Below are 22,661 nucleotides of genomic sequence, written 5' to 3'. Positions count from 1 at the left end.
TCTATGGTTCCATCGGCTAACTCCACCTCATATTTCACGCTTAACGTTTTAACAGGAAGGTTCAACAGTTTACAAAACTTATTATCTACAAATGACTTATCAGCCCCCGAATCAAACAAAACTCTAGCAAATATATCGTTTACAAGAAACGTACCGGTAATGACGTTATCGTCAAGGACTGCTTCCTTTGCGTCCATTTTGAAGACTCTCGCATTAGTCTTCTTCCCTTCCTCGGCCTTCTTCGCAAACTTTGGACAGTTGGGCCGAATATGACCTTTTTCGTTGCAACCAAAACAGGTTGCATCCTTCATCTTCTTGCAATCCACAGCTTTATGATCTGTGGACTTGCAGATCCCACAACGTTTCTCGAAAGACTGGGATTTTGTTTCCAACCGACACCTCCCAAAGTGGTGCCTCCTGCAGATCTTGCATCTGGGTTTCTCACCCGACTGATGATCATTTTTCCTAGACCCCGACCCTTTCCGGTGGTCGTTGTTCCCTCTATGTCGCTTTTCAGATCTTCGTGAGGTGTCATCCTCACGTTTCCGCTTGTTCTCCTCAGAGCTCCTTATGGCTCTCAATCTCACCACGTCTTGAGTGAGGGAGAGGGATAGATCCGCTACGGATCTAAATGTAGTAGGTCTTGAAGCTTTGACGCTGGCTTTAATCTCCGGTGCCAGACCCCCAATGAATCGAGCAATCCTACGCGGCTCCGGGGTCACCAAGTAAGGCACTAAACGAGACAGCGTGTTGAACGTAGTAAGATACGCTTGACAATCGAGGTTCTTCATGACTAAGGATACAAAATCCGATTCAATTCGCTCGACCTCGTGCTGCGGACAGAAGTTCTCTTTAATCAGGGCCACAAACTGTTCCCATGACAAACCGTACAGTGTGGCCTTACCGGCAGCTTGTAGGAGTGACTTCCACCATGCTAACGCATCTCCTTTGAATGACTGGGACACGTACTTCACGACGTCCCTATCAGCACATCCGCTGATATCAACTACAGTGTCCATCTCGTCAATCCACGTCATGCAGTCGACGGCTCCTTTTTCCCCAGTGAAATCCCTGGGCTTGCAAGACACAAAATACTTGTACGTACAGGACCTGCCGTACGTGTCACGTTTCAGCTCAATCTCCTGCTTTGGGATGCTGCTGTGGTTGGAGGAGTGATTATCATCCTCAACTTTCTTGGGCTCACTCTTTTTAGACGGCGGCTTACTATGAGCCCCAGAATGAGTCTTAGCCTTGACATGCGTCAGTGAGCGGGTTCTACTCTGAGTACCACTAGATTCTTTGAACTGCCTATCCATAGCCTTGGCGACAGCATTATCTATCAGTGCTTGCAATTCTGCACCGGTAACGTGAATCTTTGCATTATCTGAGCGTTCCCCAGAATGACTGTTGGTTTCTTCCGATTTGGCCATTGTAGCTTTAAACTACAATAAAGGACAAGGTCTTATTTAGAACCTAACAGTATTATCGTCCTAGACGATTTATTAACCATGGTATCAAAAACCTTAGCAGTTAATTTAATAAATTTCATTCAGGCTCTTATTAGCAATCAAGGAATGAAAATATATATATTGGCACCATAGGCCTAGTCACAAGGACAATCACTAAATTATAAATTTAGATTTTTATAGGACTATAAATTGTATAATTAAACAAATAATCCTTTACTAGACAGAGAGTCATAAACCACAACTGTCTTTATATAACATAGTTATAACCCGTAGGTATCAAGCCATTAATAGACTTGTGTACAGATATAATCTGTAGATAATTCTTTACTAGGCAGGGAGTCATAGACCACAACTGCCACTGTATGACATAGTCATAACCCGTAGGTATCAAGTCATTAATAGACTTGTATACAGATAAAATCTGTAGATAATTTATTTAAAAGGGTGGCTCGTGTGATTCTACAGATCACGCTTAGCCAGGATGTTAACATGTTCTCAGATGTTAACAGGGAGTTGAATCTTTTCAACCAGGTTTTACCATCAGAGCCAGGCCTGTTAACAAGGCATTCAGGCTAGGTTATACCTTACTAAGATTCTTATAAAATGGCAAATCAAATAAAAATTGATATTTTCCATTATTCTAATATTATATTCATGCATATAAATAAAATGATAGATTCAAATTAACCATTTAAATTTCCAATAAAATACCAGTACATAATTGCCCTAAACGGGACTTTGAGATAACATAGCTAGCATGAATAACATGCCCGCGCAGGGGCTAAACAAGTACATCAATAACAAAATAAAATAAAACAAACCCACGCAGGGGTTAACAGAATAACATACCCACACAGGGGTAGAGAAAGATAGATATACCCACGCAGGGGTAGAGTACTGGAATAAATGTCCGCGCAGGGACATGAGTACATGAAATAATAATCGAAGGATTCAACGATCCTTCTTGCTCTTACCCTTGAGCAAATCAAATACCTTCTTAAACATGCCACTGGTGCGTCGGCGATCCTCTCGCATATTGTGCTGAAACTCGCGTCGCATGCTATCAATCCCCTGCAGGATCTCCTGAACCTGCGGCGGCGACATCATAGGCGCCGGTGGTGGTGGCTGGTAGTGCTGCGGCTGCGGCGGCTGGTAAGGCTGCGGCTGCGGTGGCTGTTGGTAACCCGGAGGGTAACCAAAAGTAGATGGGCCAGCAGCCCAAGGGTCTCCAAGTGGACCACTATGTGGGAGTGAGCTGTAGTTCACAGCTTGCCAATAAGGGTCTCCCGTGTAATCATAACCCTGAGGGAATACCTGCTCGAACGGGTTGAACTGAGCGGCACTAGCATAAGCCGGAATCGGCTCTCCAAAATTCTGCGGCGGCAGAGGCGGAATCGGAACAGAAGTAACCTCCGATACGGGATGCTGAGACTCCCCTGTCTCAGACTCCCCGGGTAGAGACGTGTAGCGGCTGCTACTAACACGTGGAGGGGTGCCTATGCGAATCCCTCCGCGCGTAGACATGCGCGCATTCCTCCTAGGCCTCTGGGGCGGAGGAGGTAAGACTGGTGGCGGCGGTGGCGACGGAGTGATCACGTCGCGCCACAGGGCCTCAGATAGGTCCTGCGGTAGAGGCGGCTGCTGCTGGAGCTGCTGCTGCTGCGAGTGGTGCTGCGAGTGCACCGGCGAAACCTGGTGAGACTGAAGCATCGGAGAGTTGTGGCTGGGGGTGAAGTACCAATCATGCTGCTTAAATCTCTCCTGAAAGCTGTCCCCACCATTGTAGGGTGATCCCCTAAATGGCGACCCATCCGATATCTCAATCGGATGGTTAGGCGTACCAGATGGCGGTAGCGAGGGGTCCGTATCCTCGTCGACGTCCATCTCGTGACCACCAGAAAAGTGGTCCTCCGGTCCAAGTGGGTTATGACCCACTGGCTCATCCACAAAAGCATCAGGGTTATACAAACCCTGGTAGACTGGCGCTGGATACTGGTGCGGTGACTGCTGCAATGGTATGTAGGATCCATGCGAACCATGGGGCCCATTCTCCGAGTGGGGCCCAAACGAGTGGGGTAATGATGGTGAAGTACTCGCGGATACCGAGTGTCTAGCAGGCTCGGCGAAAGACCTCCAAAGGTCGTTGGCGGCTGTGTTGTGCGTGGCGGATGGTGCTCGCCTATGCGAGGGCCCTGCCTCATGGTCGTGGGTAGTAGCAAATCCTCCTCGACCTCTCATTCGTGGCGGCATAGTGATCCTGTCAAAAGTCAAACAAGTTGCGCAACAAAATATATAAGACAATGCATTAATAAATAAAAATAAATTAAACGAAATGTCGAACATTTCCTAAGTTCTTTGTCTAGACTCGAAAATCGAGGAATGTGCAATTGTGTAACTGAGATTAAACACATTAGGATAGTGTTTAATTCACTCAGCGTTGGCTCTGATACCAACCTGTCACACCCCCATTTCCACGTGTCACCGGTGGGCCCGGTGTGGGGTACAGTGACGTAGTTGGCATCGTCATAGACAATCAACACAATATAATAATGCACAGCGGAAGCAGAATAGAAACATTTCAACTTTTAAATAAAGTGTAATAATAAATATCACAGTAGTTGAAATGGATCCACAGGCGGATCAAATAAAAATAGAAATAAATAGTTCAACAGATAAATGTCGTCCGAGTTTGCGAGACTATTGTGGACGCTCTCTAGGAAACAGCCAGCCTATTTCCGTATAGTACCTGCACTTAATCTTTTGGGAAAAATACGTCAGTTTACACTGGTAAATACAAATCAACCGACTCATTTTGAAAATGATTTAAAATTTATTTAAATGCACAAGGCATAAATATTTTATTAACTTGGGATAATTATATAATATAAACTTGTGAACGAATTACATGCACTTATATCTCTGGTGGCCCGGGATCTACTGTCCGGGCTAGAGATTTAATTGACACACCACATTAAAGAGTTATACACGACGAGTGTACGCCTACACCCCGTGCTCTGGTCGTGGCCATCTCGTAAGAAAATGCCAAGGATATCCGGGACACGGTCAACAACCCCCCAAAGCCTTTTAAGTAAGACAAAACTGTTTAAACGAAGTCGCACAAGCTATTCAAGACTGAACACCTATAAGGAGCAGGACTTGTGCGCCCGATCAAGCGGTATTTTAAATACCGTACCCCAAGCCCGTATAGGGAAAATAAGTCAAAATGTATTTACCTGAGCAAGTATAAGTCACAAACGATAAGTGGTGGTAGCTTTTACCGGGCTTCCTAATCTGGAACAAAGGTTTATAATTAACCTATTAGATTCCTAACGGCCTTTTATTTAAGCTTAAGCTTTGACCGGTTAGTTTTAGGAATGATACGGTTTACGCACGATTAAGCGAAAGACCGGATAGAATGTGATTTAGACCCGACAAGTTTGAATACTTGTTTAATATGGGTATACTAAATACATTCTGGATTTTGAGATAAAAATGATGACGTTTGACCCGGCTCGGTCAATTTACGCAAACTAGTTACGTAACCCGAACCGAACGCGAAAAGGGCGATACGGGTAGCCAAAAGATTCAAATGCAAGTTCCCTGAGATAATATGCTTAAAATATGATATTATATCAGTAAGTTATGTTCTATATTGCCCGGGATAATTTTTAAACCCAATTCATGCCTTAGAAGGGCATTTTGGTCATTTAAAGACAATAAAAGGGTAAAATTAGAAATCTGAGTTTCGGGTCTGGTTCATACAGTAAATATACTTAATATATCATATTATATCAGTAGGGTATGACCCATATATCAAATATATCATTTAAAACCAAACTATGCACCGTAGGGGTAATTTAGTAATTTCACAAGGGCTAAAAATGCCAAAACTGGAAATCTGAGTTCATATACTTATACTTACTGTTTTTATATGAAAATATGCTAAACACATCAGTAGGTATAAGTCTTGTAGGTTTAAAACAAGTATAACGCTTTACTATGCGTTAAAACGCAAAAATACGATTTAAGGGCGTTTTCGGGTTTTCACAGTAAATCTGAGATTTTTATATTTCCAGAATACTTAAAATAATTTATTCATCATATAAAATCAGTAGAAAAAGGTTTCGGGTCAAAAGGATGTGTAAAACTCATTTTATGACTAAAACGGTCAAAACCGACATAAGCCGACATGACTAGGCGACCTAGGATCCGTTCAGCCAAAAATTAATTAAAAATCATCAAAATTCCCAGAATATTATATATAATCAGTTGGTAAAAAGTTTTGTACCAAAACGTGGCCAGAAACGGGTTCTACGCAAAAAGGGCCGTTTATGTAAATTTTTAACATAGTTTACGCTAATGGCCATAACTCACAATCTGGACCACCAACTGATCCGAAACTTTCGGTGCAAGTTTATATAATAAAAATAAAGATTTCTATCCTTTCACTTTTCCAAAAATCCCGTTTTAAATCAAAAAGGGCAAAATAGTCAACTTTATGCATAAACCGGAAACATGCATTCGAATAGGCTAAGCATAGACTCAATCAAAGAAAATTCCAGAAAGTTTAACTAAAATAAAAATAGTCAAAAATACTTTCCAATACAGATCTCGAACATGCATGTATGAATCCGAATCGATAGTCTACGAAATAATCGTTTTACAAGACTTTCGGTTCCGATTCGTGGCTATACTATAGATTGTCGAGTTGATGATGATTAAAACACATTTATATATATATTACAAGTTATTTTCAATGATCAATCAGGTTGCATGTCATCTATATCATTAATCATGTCATTTTTCACAAAAATCACTTCTGTTGACTTTTTAGAAATAGGTTTGACTCGACATTAAGCATGCATGTAGTGGGAATCAGTTAGTAACCTTTAGAGGGTTTGTTTCCCACATAAATACCAATCTATAACAAGTTTCAATTCGAGAAATTACTGAAAGAAATCCGTTTAATCAGAAAGTCAAAGGTTATGAACACCCAGTTTGACTTTTAGCAATAATCACTATAAAAACGGATTAAAGAACGAATTGAAGGCTTACAATAGTCCTAAAGATGTTTAGTGAACACTAGGATCGGCCTTGTTGCTCAGATTAGCTCCAGAAGTCTTGCCTTGAAGGTTCTTGATAGAGAGCTCCTTGTTTACTATGAAAATGCTCAAGAAATGGATGCAAATTCGGATTTAAAGCAGGTAATTGAGGTTTACTGTTGTAGTAGGCTTGCATGAAATGTTATTGGTGCAAGAGGAGGTGCAAACAACTGTATCCAACTCGAATTCGGACTCAAATCAGCCCCAAATACGTTTTCTGTCGCTGGGCAACCCACGCGGCCCGCTTGGGCTTTCCCAGGCGGGTCGCCTGACCCCTGTTTCAGCCAAACAACTTTCGTGTATTGACAGCTTTGACCCCTGAACTTGTACGCGATGTTTCGGCTATTTTTCTCGACCCGTAAACCCCCAAACTTGGTTTTTAAGAACCTTAGGACTTTTACCAACATGGTAATGCCCTCGGATAACTTTGCGCTCAACCGAAAAGCCCTGAATTCGACGTTGACGCTTTTAGTCCCTTAAGTACGGTTTTGGCCATAACTTTCTCATACGTTGACGAAACTTCATGAAATTTTTACCACATATTCTAGTGAGTATATTTTAGCTATACAAAGCTTCGGGTCTGCCAAAAGTTCACTCAGAGGTATAAATTAAACATGTTGACACTTTTGGCCCCTATAGTTTACTATACTTCACTTTTGTGCAATTTCCGCGTCGTATGATCCATGAACCATCCGTTAAAGGTTATAAACATTATGTGGGGTTATCATAGAGCCTATTTATCCATTGTTGACACTTTGGACCCTTACGTTCCATAGTTTTCACTGTTTGTCACTTTTAGTCCCTCTAAAGTATGTTTTCACATAGCGGAACCTTATGACACGTGTCAAGACATTATTGGACGAAATTTTTCGAGGTGTTACAACAACCCTCCGTCTTCCTTCATACCGTTGCAGCGGTCAAACTCGCACCATTCTTTTGGTGACCCTACCCCTGCTTTCCAGAGCCGGTTCAACCCGGCTAATTTCATTCAAGAACTCGTGGGTTTTAACCCACTAGGACCCGAGGATCACTTCTCGGGTGAAAATGACATGGAAGAAGATACAGACCACATGGAGCCTGCCACTGGACCCCGAACCACCCCATCAAAATCTCCGATGGGTCATCCTTTCATGGATCACCTTACCGTGGTCCTAACAGCTACCAGGCGAGGTTCAACCAGTGGGACTGGTATTTTACCCCATCTGAACACTCGTCTCCTTAACAGCAGCAGCAGCAGTAGCAACAGCAGCAGGATCCTTCCGAGGATTCTCGATTTGTGACAGTCACTCCGCCACCACCACCACCAGTGGTACAGCAACCGCCTCCGGAGCCACCGAGGCGGAGAAGGTCAAACGCACGGATGTCCGTGCGAGGAGGAGTCCGCATCAGCACTCCTCAGCCCTCGAGTGGCAGTCATTATCCGCCACTCCAAGAAGAAGAAGACCCACAGATGGGGGGTCCATCAAACCCCATCCCAGAGATCAACTCTGCGCTATGGCGCCACCATTGGGTTTTGATAACCCAATTCCTGCCTACGCCGGTTCAGCGGCCTATAACCCTTTTGAGCAGCCGGCTCATACCCAGTACGACTATGCCAATGTGGACCCATACCAGGAGGCATGGGACTACAATGCTCGTCACCCAGAGGGACCCTATGGTGGTCTTTGGACCACTGGTTACCCAACTTATAGGTACCAGCGTCCGCCACCTCCTCAACCTTTGTACCAGCCGCCACAGCCGCAGGTAATCCCGCCGGAGCGTCAATAAGAGGTCCTTGATAGATTGGACCGATGTGAATGGGAGATTCAAACCGAGCGCAGTAACACTCGAGGCTTCTTCAAGGGGTTGTCAGACCTGATCAAAGGGAAGTCCAAGAGAAGGGGTCATTGAAGACCTTTGTTGTTTATTTTATTTAGTTGTAATCAAGTCCCTGCGCGGACTTTTTGTTTCTGTACTCAGCCCCTGCGTGGGCTTGTCTTTTAGTATTCTGCCCCTGCGTGGGCATGTCTTTTAGTTAACCCCTGCGTGGGTTTGTTTGTTTGTTTGTATTTCGCCCCTGCGCGGGCATGTTGTTCTTAGAAAGTCCCGTTTAGGGCAAATGTTGTACTTGTTACATTTTAATAATGGAATGGTTGAATTTAAATTTTCATGTTGGTTTATTATTAAGTATATGCATAAGCTTAAAACACAAAGTAAAATGAAAATAACCTCTCTATAAAAGATCTACCATTATATTAAAATGGCGAAATCTAAAAAGGACAAGACCTAGCCATGTGTCATTTTAAGACAAGGCCAAGATGGTATCTCCATAATTAGATTTAGATCTATAATTAACATCTCAACTTAGGATTGTTCTGTGTTTAATATCAAAAGAGAATCTTGGGGGTAAAACCTAGCCATGTGTCGTTGTAGACATGGCCAAGATGGTAGAACCTGTCCAAAGGATTCCAAATTTTTGTTAACATCTGTAAGTATGTTAACATGCTGGGAAAATTGTGATGCAGTAAAAATCACACAGGCCATCTTTAAAATGGGTTAATTTATTTTCCATGTAATTATATGACCATCCCTTAAGGATGAAGTGCCTGCGGGTAATAGTTAACGTCCTCTGGGACTCACTGTCTAGAAGGGGCTTTGAACTGCGATTCAGACCCAAATACCTCGATTCTGTGAAAATCCTGGTTATAAATTAAAAATCGTCCTTGGGACTAGACTTTTATGCTAATATTAAAATGTAATATAGGATTATAATAAAAGTCCTGAATAAATAAATGATTAACAAATTAACCAGAAATGGCTATTAAAACCATGGTTAATAAATTATAAAATTCTGTAAAAGCTTCTAAATAAAACCTTGCCCATTATTTTCAATATGTAGCAATTGAAGCTACATGGCGGGGTCGGACGAGGTGAACAGTCATCCGGTGGAAAACCACGAGAACGCTAAGATACAGCTGACTGGTGCAGAGCTGCAAGCACTAGTTGATAATGCTGTTATAAGGGCTTTGGATCGACAAAACAGTGAGTATAGTGAGACTCACAGTAGGACCCTGTCTACACCGCACACCAAGTCAAAGACTCATTCGGAGGGTCACAGCAAGCCACCATCTAAGAATAGTGAGTCTAAGAAAGAGGATGATAGGCACTCCTCAAACCATAACAGTGTTCCACCCAAGAAGATAGTATTTGATAATGCCCCACGTACCAAGTCCTGTACGTATAAATATTTTGTATCTTGTAAGCCCTGGGATTTTACTGGGGAGAAGGGGGCAGTGGATTGCATGACTTGGCTGGATGAAATGGACACTGTAGTAGACATTAGTGGTTGTGCGGAGAGGGATATTGTGAAGTTTGTATCTCAATCTTTTAAAGGTGAAGCCCTGGCCTGGTGGAGGTCGTTAATTCAGGCTACTGGGAAGATTCCGCTGTATAACATATCATGGAATCAATTTCTTGCTCTCATCAAGGAGAACTACTGCCCTCAGCATGAGGTTGAAAAGATAGAGTCTGATTTTCTATCTCTGGTTATGAAGAACCTGGATTGCCAGGCTTATCTCACAAGCTTTAATACCCTGTCAATGTTAGTTCCTTACCTTGTGACACCTGAACCGAAGAGGATAGCTCGTTTTATTGGGGGTCTGGCCCCAGAAATAAAAGCAAGTGTCAAGGCCTCTCGGCCCGCTACATTCAGATCAGCAGTTGACATATCTCTGTCCCTCACGCTGGACGCGGTTAGACAGAGATCGCTGAGAAATGCGGATGCCGAGAAAAGGAAACGCGAAGATGACGGTTCACGACGCTCAGATAAGAAGCACAAGGGAAACAACGACCACAATAAAGGGTCGGGATCCAAGAAAGGTGATCAACAGACGGGTGATAAATCCAAATGTAAGGTTTGCAAGAAGCACCATTTTGGGAGGTGCAGGTATGAGTCAAAGTCCCAGTCCCAGCCGAAAGCGTGTGGGATTTGCAAGTCATTGGACCACAAGGCACTGGATTGTAAGAAAATCAAGGATGCCACGTGCTATAACTGTAATGAAAAGGGGCATCTTAGGACTAACTGCCCAAAGCTTGCAAAGAAGGCTGAGGAAGGAAAGAAGACCAATGCAAGGGTCTTTCGCATGGATGCGAAGGAAGCTGTTCAGGATGACAATGTCATAACAGGTACTTTTCTTATTAATGATGTCTACATAAGAGTATTATTTGATTCAGGAGCAGATAAATCATTCGTAGATGATAAGTTTTGTGAATTGTTGAAAATGCCTGTTGAGTGTGAAGTATGAAGTGGAATTAGCTGATGGAACCATAGAAACCGCATCAACTGTATTAGACAGATGTGTCATATCCATTAGGAACCACTCTTTTCCCTTATCCCTCCTTCCATTTAAGTTAGCTGGTTTCGATATAGTAATAGGCATGGATTGGTTATCGCATAACCAAGCTCAGATAGTTTGCAATAAGAAGCAAGTGGTGATCAAGACTCCGTCTGGTGAGTCGCTTACCATTCAAGGAGACACCCGGTACGGGTTACCTGAGCAGGTGTCTATGCTCAAAGCATCTAAATGCTTAAAGAAGGGTTGTGTCATTTATATGGCACAAGTGACTGTTGATGAACATAAACCCAAGATTGAAGATATTCCAGTCCTTTCTGAATACCCCGAAGTTTTCCCGGAAGAACTACCTGGTTTGCCACCAGATAGACAAGTAGAGTTCAGAATCGACATCATTCCAGGAGCTGCACCTGTTGCAAGAGCGCCTTATAGATTAGCACCAACAGAGATGAAGGAATTAAGGACGCAGCTAGATGATTTGCTAGCCAAAGGTTTTATTAGACCTAGTTCGTCTCCATGGGGAGCGCCAATCTTGTTGTTGTAGAGATATATTGTTGGAGTACTCGAAACAAGTGATGAAACTCGGGGTTTGTTTATTCGAGTTAATGTCTGAAGCTCTTAGGCTTGATGCGAATCACCTTCTGGACATGGGATGCGCGGACGGGCTTGCTGTTCTTGGTCATTACTATCCTTCTTGTCCACAACCTGAATTAACTATCGGAACCGTAGCACACACCGACAACAGTTTCATCACGATTCTTCTGCAGGATCATATCGGTGGCCTCAAGATCTTTTATAAGAATCAGTGGACTGATGTTCCTCCTATACCGGGAGCTCTTGTAGTGAACGCTGGAGATTTTCTACAGGTTTCTCTTCACTCTCTTATGATCAGTGGCAAATCTAGAAGAAACATTAAAGGGTATCTCAAAAACATCAGTGTATATTGTGGCGGATTTAGAAAAAAAAAATCAGCGTATACAACGGAGAAAATTTTTTATTTGCACTTCACCAAGAAAGTTGAGGGGTATCCCGAGCACCCCGTCAACCCCCTAGATCCGTCCCTGCTTATGATTGTTGTAAAAAATTATCATGAGTAAAATATATTCGGATCTAAGATTTGGTATTAGAATTTATATGCATAGCGTATAAAAAAAATCGTTTGAATTTTGCAGCTAATTACAAATGACAAGTTTGTGAGTTCGCAACACAAAGTGGTGGCAAACAAGGTTGGGCCAAGAGTATCAGTGGCGTCATTCTTTACCATGGGTGTGATTGAGACATCGAAGGTGTATGGACCGATCAATGAGCTGCTTTCAGAAGATGATCCAGCCATGTATAGAGGTACAACGCTAAAAGAATATGTGGATTATTATAGGGCAAAGGGACTTGATGGCACTTCTGCTCTTTTGCATTTTAAGATCTAAGTCAGAGTGAAGATATTTGCTATAAGTTAAAGCTATTATACATTTATGTTACCTTGACATGTTTTTATCCTTTTGGTGTAATATTTATAAGAATTTGTTAAATTGTTTGGTTGGTATCTTGATTTTTAGTTTAGTTAAGGATTCACCTTTTATTTAACTAACTGCACTTTCAAAAGTGTGGAGTGGTCCAGGTCCAATGGAGCAATTTTATTTTTTCGAATGTATATTTCATTTATTTGGGTCGTTCTTTGATGCTAGCTCCTGGCTAGTCTTGTACATGTTCTAGTTTTCTAAAAAAAAAAAAAAAAAAAAAAAAAAAAAAAAAAAAAAAAAAATTGGTCAGCTTTCAGAGAAAAAAAGGTTGAGTCCAGATATGTATGTAATGCAACATCTGTCATATTGTTATGAACAACACAGACACGTTACGCTTATGAATATCTTACACCCAAATTTGAAACTGATTATTATTTATCACTTCAAGGTTTTTGTTTTCTACATGACAAAGAAGATGGCACTCAATGGTACCTCTGCATCAATCCAACCGGACTATGACCGGAAAGCAGAGCTCAGGGCGTTCGACGAAGCCAAAACCGGGGTCAAAGGACTTGTTGCCGCCGGAATAACAGAAGTCCCTAGAATATTTCATCTACCTTCACCCGAAAACCTCAACTCCCAACAACACGAGCTGACTCTTCCAACCATCGACCTCCAAGAAATCGATAACAATCCGATACAACGAAAAGAGGTGGTCGAGAAAGTGAAGGATGCATTGGAGAGCTGGGGATTCTTTCAGTTGGTGAATCACGGAATCCCGAACAATATATTGGAGGACATGAAAAAAGGAGTGATGGATTTTCATGAGCAAGACAGTGAGGTAAAGAAGCAGTGGTACACAAGGGATATGAGTGGGAAGACCAGGGTGATCTACAATAGCAACTTTGACTTGTATGCTGCACCGGTGACTAACTGGCGAGACACCTTCTACTGCACCATGGCTCCTAACCCACCCGAACCACACGAGCTGCCACCACCATGCAGGTATTCTTGGTCAAGGGATTGAAAAAGTTTATTTTAAACTAAAAACTGAACCTTCAAAACTTTCATTGGATATTAATTTGTTTGTTTGGGATACTGTTGTAGAGAAATTTTGTTGGAGTACTCAAGACATGTGATGAAACTCGGGGTTTGTTTATTTGGGTTAATATCTGAGGCACTTGGTCTTGATCCGAATCATCTTGTGGACATAGGATGTGCTGATGGGCTTGCTGTTCTTGGCCATTACTATCCTTCTTGTCCACAACCTGAACTAACAATAGGAACCCCGGAGCATGCTGACAGCGATTTCATCACTATTCTTCTGCAAGATCATATTGGTGGACTCAAGATCTTTTATCAGAATCAGTGGACTGATGTTCCTCCTATACCAGGAGCTCTTGTAGTGAACGCTGGAGATCTTCTACAGGCATCTCTCTCACCCCCACCCTCTCTCTCTCTCTGAGTGTCAAGCTTCAAAATCATTTTATTGGTCTAAGTAGCGAGTACACCCGCGCTCCGAGGCGAGGGTGGGCCGTTTTTACCAAAAATTTAAATGGAAATGTTGGTGCAATGGCACCTAAAACTAATATATTATAAAGGCAAATTGGAAAATAATAATCTCATCTTTCTGAAATTGGCCGATAATAATCCCAAGTCAGTTATTAACCAATAATAATCCGACCTTGTCCATTTTTTTTGTAAAATAGACTGCCGTTAAAATAAGCTTAACGGAGTTAAGTTTTTTTCCGAATTACAAACCGATGTTTTAGGGCTTTTGATCAGAACGAGGATACAAATTGAAGCACCGTTTTACATCAATCGACTCGGGATCCTCGTTCTGATCAAAAGCCCTAAAACACTGGTTTGTAATTCGGAAAAAAACTTAACTCCGTTAAGCTATTTTAACGGCGTACTATTTTACAAAAAAAAAATGGACGAGGTCGGATTATTATTGGCTAATAACTGACTTGAGATTATTATCGGCCAATTTCAGAAAGATGGGATTATTATTTTCCAATTTGCCTATTATAAAAAGGTGGCTAAAACTAACATTTTAAAAGTATTGAAATGTTTGAGGATTAATACAATATATATAATAGATAATGTATAAACTTGGTATCTCAAATTTGTTATGACTGTCATAAAGTTTTTAACACATGTCAAGTATACTTATATTTGAAACCGGGATTTCATCTTAAAAGTTAAAAGCATAGTGTACTAAAACAAATCCATTGGAATTTGCAGTTGATTACAAATGACAAGTTTGTGAGTTCGCAACACAAAGTGGTGACAAACAAGGTTGGGGCAAGAGTATCAGTTGCGTCATTCTTTACTACGGGTCATATCCAGACTTCGAAGGTGTATGGACCGATCACTGAGTTGCTATCAGAAGATAATCCAGCCAAATATAGAAACATAACGGTGAAAGAATATGTAGATTATTACAGGGCAAAGGGACTTGATGGCACTTCTGCTCTTTTGCATTTCAAGATCTAATTCGTTTAGAAGTCAATGTATGACTCATCGCTATGTGTAAAAGCTATTGTGTTTATGTTCGTCATATAGTACTGTAATATATGTTAGACGCGTTTTTAACGTTTTACTACAATGTTTATAAGAATCTGGTTAAATTATTTTGTTGGTATATTGTTTATCACTTGCAAATAGCAGTGTTATTGTTGTTTGTGTGTGTGTGTGTGTGTGGGGGGGGGGGGCGGGGGGCCGAAAACATATATACCCAAAAATTTCTATACGAAAACTACATATATAACACTACTGGCCGAAAAGTTCGGGGGTCAGGCGCCCCTCCCGGCCCCTTCAAAGCATCGCCCCTGATCTAGACGAAGAATTCCATCTCAAGAAGATCTTCAAAGACAAAGAAGGCTACCAACTTAAGAGAGATGGTGTACTAAGGTTGCATCTTGGGTTGTTTATTTTCACATTTTGAGGCAATCTTTTGTATGATTAATGTCAAGGTTTTGTTGTTTTGGAATTATACAACATTTGTTGAGTTGGATTTCTAGTTTAAGGATTCACCTTTTATTTAACTAACAAGACCAAAGGAGATTGATGTCTAAAACACACATGTCGTAACTCTATTGGGTCACATCTTGATCTTGCCATCTTGGAGTTAGTATGATAGAAAGTATAACTTTTGTTTTAGGAGATAATGGCATTTGTCTAAATTCGTGGATTAGTGATTTATATTTTATAATGAATATCAATCATAGTAGTGGGCTTTTATTATGCTAATGGGCTACTGATGGCTTCAAGGAGGGATTTGGATTGCACTATCAGTTATCACACATGTCATCAGGTCCACACTTCGTTACCAGTATCCTACTATGAACAAGTTACAACTAACAAGTTCTCGTTCTTCAACCGGTTAGACACCCCGAATGAAGGCTGCAATGAAGTCTTCAAATTTTTAATCTGGATAGAACTCCCAACAAAAATTTAGAATGATTTATTATCATAATCGTTTTCAACTTTAACTAACCAACTCAACTGACATAAAAAGAATACTAATTAAAACAAAAAAGAAATGAAGAAAAAGTAAGAAGAAAGAAGTCACCATACTGATAACTAGAGATAATTCAGTTTTAAAAGGTTGCGTCCACATATATTTAATGAAATATATTGTGATGAACAATATGGACACGTTATGGTTATGAATATCATACATTATTATTTATTACTTCAACGTTTTTGTATTCTAGATAACAAACAAAATGGTCCTCAATGACACGTCTACATGTCAACCGGACTATGACCGGAAAGCGGAGCTGAGGGCCTTCGACGAAACCAAAACCGGCGTCAAAGGACTTGTTGATGCCGGAATAACAGAAGTCCCTAGAATATTTCATCTACCTTCACCCGAAAACCTCAACTCCCAACAACCCGAGCTAACTCTTCCTACCATCGACCTCCAAGGAATCAACGAAGATCCAATACGACGAAAAGAGGTGATCGAGCAAGTGAAGGATGCGTTGGAGAGCTGGGGATTCTTTCAGTTGGTGAATCACGGAATCCCGATTAATATATTGGAGGAGATGATGAAAGGAGTGATGGATTTTTATGAGCAAGAGAGTGAGGTGAAGAAGCAGTGGTACACAAGGGATATGAGTGGGAAGACTAGGGTGGTGTATAACAGCAACTTTGACTTGTATGCTGCACCGGTGACTAACTGGCGAGACACCTTCTACTGCACCATGGCTCCTAACCCTCCTCAACCACACGAGCTGCCACCCCCTTGCAGGTTTTATTATTATTTTTATTTTTTAATGCATCCATACTTTTCTTTGTGATTGATTAGTTGGGTTGGGTTAGGTGTTATGTAATCACTGAATATATTGTTTGATTGGATATTGTTGTAGGGATATTTTGTTGGAGTATTCGAAACAAGTGATGAAACTTGGGGTTTGTTTGTTAGAGTTGATGTCCGAGGGTCTTGGGCTTGACCGAAACCACCTTTTGGACATAGGATGTGCCGATGGGCTTGGTGTTCTTGGACATTACTATCCTTCTTGTCCACAACCTGAATTAACAATAGGCACCCGAGAACACAATGATAATGATTTTATCACGATTCTTCTACAAGATCATATTGGTGGCCTCAGGGTCTTTTATCAGGATCGATGGATTGATGTTCCTCCTATACCGGGAGCTCTTGTAGTGAATGCTGGAGATCTTTTGCAGGCATCTCTCTCACCCTCCACCCTCTCTCTTTCTCTCTCTATCTCAAACACACATAGAGTTACATGCTTCAATATCGTTTTATTGGTCTATTATAATATACTTGATGGATTAGGATCAAATAATTTATGGTTTTTTTTTAGGTTTTTGGGAGGTGGGGGTTAGGTTTTTTGGGTTTTTTTGGTAACGTAGAGATTTTTTTTTTTTTTGGGGGGGGGGGGGGGGTGTGTTTAGGTTTTGGGTGGTGATGTAGTGGGTTTAATTTTAGGTTATTGGACACTTGTCACTCTATAAATCCTTCTTACACTTCTTACAATTAGCAGCCTTTGTAGAATAACTTGACCCTATACTTGATATGATTGTCGTGAAGTTATTAACGAGATTCAAACACATTTGAAACTAAAATTTAGACTTAGACGTTAAAATCATAGTGTATTAACATAAATCTATTGGAATTTTTCAGTTGATTACAAACGACAAGTTTGTGAGTTCGCAACACAAAGTGTTGGCAAACAAGGTTGGGCCAAGAGTATCAGTGGCGTCATTCTTTACTACAGGTCATATCCAGAATTCGAAGGTGTATGCACCGATCACTGAGTTGCTTTCAGAAGACAATCCAGCCAAGTATAGAGGCACAACAATAAAAGAATACTTAGATTACTTTAATGCAAAGGGACTTGATGGCACTTCTGCCCTTTTGCATTTCAAGATCTAACTCGTTTAGAATTCAATATGGGAATCATCACTATATAAAATTATATACTGCATCACTCTAGGGCTTTAGATAGTTGTGCTATATGGAGCATCTATGTTTTTTTTGTAGTTATTGGTTGTACCCTGTGTTTTGTTGTGTGTAAAAGCCTTTTATAAAGCCGCGTGTCCACTGACTCATACCTTCTCTTCTTTTCAAGACATAAGAAAATTCTATGTAGAAAGCAACCGAGTGAAAGGGGTATCTGCCCAAAAAATTCCGGCGAATCACCAACGACCCGAGCTTAACTAAATGCTCTCCCTATTCAACTTCTTTCTCCAATCGAACGAATCATTGTGTCTCTCTACTCCTCGTTTGAAATGATTTATGATCATAACTTTGACTAACCAACTCAACTTACATAAAAAGAAAAGTAAAACAAACAAGAAATGAATAAAAAAGAAGAAAGAAGTCACCATACCACTAATTAGAGATAAGTCCGTTATCTTTATATATACTCCACTTTTAAAAGGTTAATTAGTGCCAATGATCTCTAGATCAAGTGGTGGAGGACTTGCATTTCTCTTGAGAGATGCAGGTTCGACTCTCATTTGGTGCAAGAGTGAGGCATTGGTGGACAATGATAGGAGACCCAGGGAAACCTGGGTTGGATCCTTGAGCCAAACAAGTTTTACCGGTATTTTCGCCGTCGTGCCTACGGGCGGGTGGGTTACCGGGTTTTCCCCGTAATTGGTGGTGGACTCGGGTTACTCTCGGAGTACTCCGTTTGTCCAGTGGGTGCCCCGAGAGTGCTCGGGATTAAGTTTGTTGGCCGTTTAAGAAAAAAAGGTTAATTAGTCCCGATATATTTAATGAAATATCTGTCGTATTGTGACGAACAATAGGACACGTTATATATAAGAATTATCATACATTATATTCATATCTATTATTTATCACTTCAAAGTTTTTGTTTTCTAGACAAACAAAATGGTCCTCAATGACACGTCTACATGTCAACCGGACTATGACCGGAAAGCGGAGCTGAGGGCGTTCGACGAAACCAAAACCGGCGTCAAAGGACTTGTTGATGCCGGAATAACAGAAGTCCCTAGAATATTCCATCTACCTTCACCCGAAAACCTCAACTCCCAACAACCCGAGCTAACTCTTCCTACCATCGACCTCCAAGGAATCGATAACAATCCGACACGACGAAAAGAGGTGATCAAGCAAGTGAAGGGTGCGTTGGAGAGCTGGGGATTCTTTCAGATGGTGAATCATGGAATCCCGATTAATATATTGGAGGAGATGATAAAAGGAGTGGTGGATTTTCATGAGCAAGACACTGAGGTGAAGAAGCAGTGGTATACAAGAGATTCTAGTGGGAAGACCAGGGTGATCTACAATAGCAACTTTGACTTGTATTCTGCACCAGTGACTAACTGGCGAGACTCCTTTTACTGCACCATGGTTCCTAACCCTCCCGAACCACAAGAGTTGCCATCACCTTGCAGGTTTTGCCTTTTATTTTTTTAATGCATCCAATAATTTACATTGTGAGCTGGTTGGGTAAGGTTGGGTGGGTGAAAGTCCAAAATGGTTATGAGTCAGCGAACAAATATTATATGTGAAGATGGTGAGATTATTGTTTGTTTCCGGAATGTGATTGAGATTGAATTATATATTTAGTTGACTTAACAAAAAATAAAAAATAAAAATCTTTTATTCGATAAAATGAATTAGTAATCATTAACTTTTTTGTGATATTGTCTTAGGGATATTTTGTTGGAGTATTCGAAACAAGTGATGAAACTCGGGGTTTGTTTGTTTGAGTTGATGTCCGAGGCTCTTGGGCTCGACCGCAATCACCTTGTGGACATAGGATGTGCTGACGGACTTGCTGTTCTTGGACATTACTATCCTTCTTGCCCACAACCGGAATTAACGATAGGGACTCGAGACCACACTGACAATGATTTCATCACAATTCTTCTACAAGATCATATGGGTGGCCTTAAGGTCTTTTATGAGGATCAATGGACTGATGTTCCTCCTATACCAGGAGCTCTTGTAGTGAACGCTGGAGATTTTTTACAGGCATCTCTCATTCTCTCTCACCTTCCACCCTCTCTCTTTCTCAGTTCGTCTCACACACGGAGTTACAAGCTTCAATGTCGTTCTATTGGTCTATTATTTAATACTTGATATCTCCAACTTGATATGATTGTCGTAAAGTTATTAACGAGAGTGAAATATATTTGAAACTGAAATTTAGACTTAGACGTTAAAAGCATAATGTATTAAAATAAATCCATTGGAATTTTGCAGTTGATTACAAACGACAAGTTTGTGAGTTCGCAACACAAAGTGGTGGCAAACAAGGTTGGGCCAAGAGTATCAGTGGCATCATTTTTTACCACGGGTCCAATTCAGACATCGAAGGTGTATGCACCAATCACTGAGTTGCTTTCAGAAGACAATCCAGCCAAGTATAGAGGCACAACAATAAAAGAATACGTAGATTATTATAGGGCAAAGGGACTTGATGGCACTTCTGCCCTTTTATATTTCAAGATATAACTCGCTTAGAAGTCAATATGGGAATCATCACTATGAGTTAAAGCTATGAATTTCATGTTCATCATATGGTGAATGTAATATATCTTTATTGATACATTTATGCATGTAGCTTGCAATGTTAATGTTTTGTAATGATATGGTCTTTACTTAGTAATTTGGGTTTTGATGTAAGTTGACCAAGTCAAGACATCCTCCTGTCTTGACTTGGCCAATATATAGTGTTTATGTTTAATATGAAACAGCCGAAGGTGGTTGTGACCTTCGTAGTCAAGGAGGTGGTCTTTTGTGTGTGTTTTGAAGAATGTGGACCTTCGGTGACCTTCGTAGTCAAGGAGGTGGTCTTTTGTGTGTGTTTTGAAGAATGTGGACCTTCGGTGACCTTCGCTGGATGTTGTTTGCGAAGGTGGGCCTTGTCCCTTAACAGGTGACCTTCGCATATCACAAAGACATCTTTGTTGATCAGACCTGCAAAATGTGTATGTATACTCTGCTGAAATAAATACATTGAACTTTTGAAGTGACATCTTTGTGTTATTGATCATGTGCTTACTTCGGTTGTGTAACTTGGATTATGCACTTGTTTATGCATTAAACAACAAGGAATAGGTATTTATAAGATCTTTATAAGGACCTACAATCTTGAGTCACGCTTTTTTATCGTTTTGGTGCCATTTTCATAAATGTTTGTTCAAATTGTTTGATTTGATATGTTTCTAAAGGTTATGCATAATCCTACCAATTGGTTGGATACTTGAACAATTTTGCAAACAAATGAAACCTATTGATAAAGGACATAACCACTAATGTCATACCCGTGTATTTTTTTAAGGTTAAGTCAAAAGTTAAAGAATCAATCAATCTAATGCCGATATATTGAGTCTCATACTTTGGTTAAATCTTTGGCATTCTATTGATCAACTTTATTTTTGGTCAGCTTAGGGCACTAGTCACCTATAGACTATGTTGCTTCCTTTTTCCTTGATCTGAGCTTTTTTTAACTGGGAACTTCTATCTCTAATGTAAGTAGCTTAATGTAATTGTTGGAATTCAATTGGAACAGAAACTACACATAATATTCCAGATGCAACAAAACAAAGAAAAAGGGTTACAACCATTATCTGGCATAGGGGTTACATCCCATACGAAAGTTAATAGTATACCACTTCTGCGAATAGCGCGTAATGAACCTTGCTTAATATGAATAACCCAGTACCGCCAGCACTACTAGAAAAGTGGTCATTTTGCTACAGAAATTTCCTACGCAAAAAAATGCGTCGCAAATTCTAACACATTTACTACGCTTTTCCTACGGAAAAAAGACCTTGATTTTTTTGGGCAATTTGTGACACAATAGTGACAAATATACTAATTCTAAGTATTGTGTCGGAAATGCGTAGCAACTTGCTACGCATTTCCGAGGAACCATTACTTATTTGTTGGAATTAGATTTATATGTTAAATTCATTTAAATATTAATTGTTGCGTCAGAAATGCGTAGCAACTTGCTACGCATTTATGACGAATTATATATTATTATACTTAGATTATATTTTAATGTTTAATCAGCAAAATTATTAATTATTGCGTAGGAAATGTGTAGCAACTTGTTACGCATTTGTGATGGAAAATTTATTGTGTAGGAAATGTGTAGCAACTTGCTACGCATTTGTGATGGAAAATTTATTACCATATTGCGTAGGAAATGTGTAGCAACTTGTTACGCATTTGTGATGGAAAATTTATTGCGTAGGAAATGTGTAGCAACTTGCTACGCATTTGTGATGGAAAATTTCTTGCGTAGTAAATGTGTAGCAACTTGCTACGCATTTGTGATAGAAAATTTATTACCATATTTAAATATTTAACTAGTTTTATTATTACCATATTTTATTATTACCATACATCTCTTAATGCCCTTTTACTCATTACTATCCACCATATTAATAATAATTTATGTGCTACCATATTAATAATAAGTTTAAAATTTTTCAAATTTCATCCTTATAAAAATCCTTAATCTTTTTATGAATGGTTTTATTTTGAAAGAAAAAGGATTCAAATTATTTTATGTATGGTCGAGTCCGGAACATCATAAAGTACAAAATCAAATCAAAAATAAATATATATAAACATTAGTAAACACTCAAAAGTTAATGGCTTTCTTTTCGATAATAGTTTCATTAACTTTAAACTTCAAGTTTTAACAATACTAAGAGCATTCACATCCTAACCATCAAATTATGTGAGGAGGGGTTTTTATATTATAAAGGGTATAAAAGTGGTTGTGAGTAGAGGACAGAGAAAATGTTACTGTTCATCTGTATATTTGG

At 40.2% G+C, this 22,661-nt stretch overlaps 3 protein-coding genes across 6 annotated transcripts; all 3 read left to right on the top strand.

Annotated features, from left to right (window-relative positions):
* The first annotated feature begins 9,462 nt into the window (after positions 1-9,462).
* LOC118490571 (1-aminocyclopropane-1-carboxylate oxidase homolog) lies at positions 9,463-11,999 on the top strand. The gene is made up of 3 exons (XM_035988281.1): positions 9,463-9,784; positions 9,944-9,998; positions 11,447-11,999. Exons 1-3 carry the CDS (start codon positions 9,463-9,465, stop codon positions 11,997-11,999), a joined length of 930 nt encoding a protein of 309 aa, XP_035844174.1.
* On the top strand, positions 11,627-15,006 carry LOC110930941 (1-aminocyclopropane-1-carboxylate oxidase homolog 1). 2 transcript variants are annotated; one of them, XM_035987783.1, is made up of 5 exons: positions 11,627-11,768; positions 12,075-12,243; positions 12,808-13,364; positions 13,467-13,788; positions 14,607-15,006. In XM_035987783.1, exons 2-5 carry the CDS (start codon positions 12,193-12,195, stop codon positions 14,856-14,858), a joined length of 1,182 nt encoding a protein of 393 aa, XP_035843676.1. In that variant the 5' UTR covers positions 11,627-11,768; positions 12,075-12,192; the 3' UTR covers positions 14,859-15,006. The 2 variants fall into 2 exon arrangements, with proteins under 2 accessions (XP_035843676.1, XP_022030023.1); XM_022174331.2 differs by lacking the exons at positions 11,627-11,768; positions 12,075-12,243 and having other exon boundaries at positions 12,671-13,364.
* Positions 15,007-15,897: 891 nt separating this feature from the next.
* Positions 15,898-20,602, top strand: LOC110932635 (1-aminocyclopropane-1-carboxylate oxidase homolog 1). Of its 3 annotated transcripts, none has more exons than XM_035987784.1 (3): positions 15,898-16,620; positions 16,739-17,060; positions 17,521-17,948. In XM_035987784.1, the coding sequence occupies exons 1-3, from the start codon at positions 16,094-16,096 to the stop codon at positions 17,770-17,772; spliced, it is 1,101 nt and encodes a 366-aa protein (XP_035843677.1). In that variant the 5' UTR covers positions 15,898-16,093; the 3' UTR covers positions 17,773-17,948. The 3 variants fall into 3 exon arrangements, with proteins under 3 accessions (XP_035843677.1, XP_035843678.1, XP_035843679.1); XM_035987785.1 differs by lacking the exon at positions 17,521-17,948 and adding an exon at positions 20,080-20,602 and having other exon boundaries at positions 16,021-16,620; XM_035987786.1 differs by lacking the exons at positions 15,898-16,620; positions 16,739-17,060; positions 17,521-17,948 and adding exons at positions 18,672-19,265; positions 19,527-19,848; positions 20,080-20,602.
* The last annotated feature ends 2,059 nt before the right edge of the window (positions 20,603-22,661 follow it).

The sequence above is a fragment of the Helianthus annuus genome, chromosome 3 (genome assembly GCF_002127325.2).
Source record: "Helianthus annuus cultivar XRQ/B chromosome 3, HanXRQr2.0-SUNRISE, whole genome shotgun sequence".
In the NCBI taxonomy this organism is placed as follows: Eukaryota; Viridiplantae; Streptophyta; class Magnoliopsida; order Asterales; family Asteraceae; genus Helianthus; species Helianthus annuus.
The sequence above is the reverse complement of the archived record's forward strand: the minus strand, read 5'-3'. Positions and strand labels throughout refer to the sequence as shown.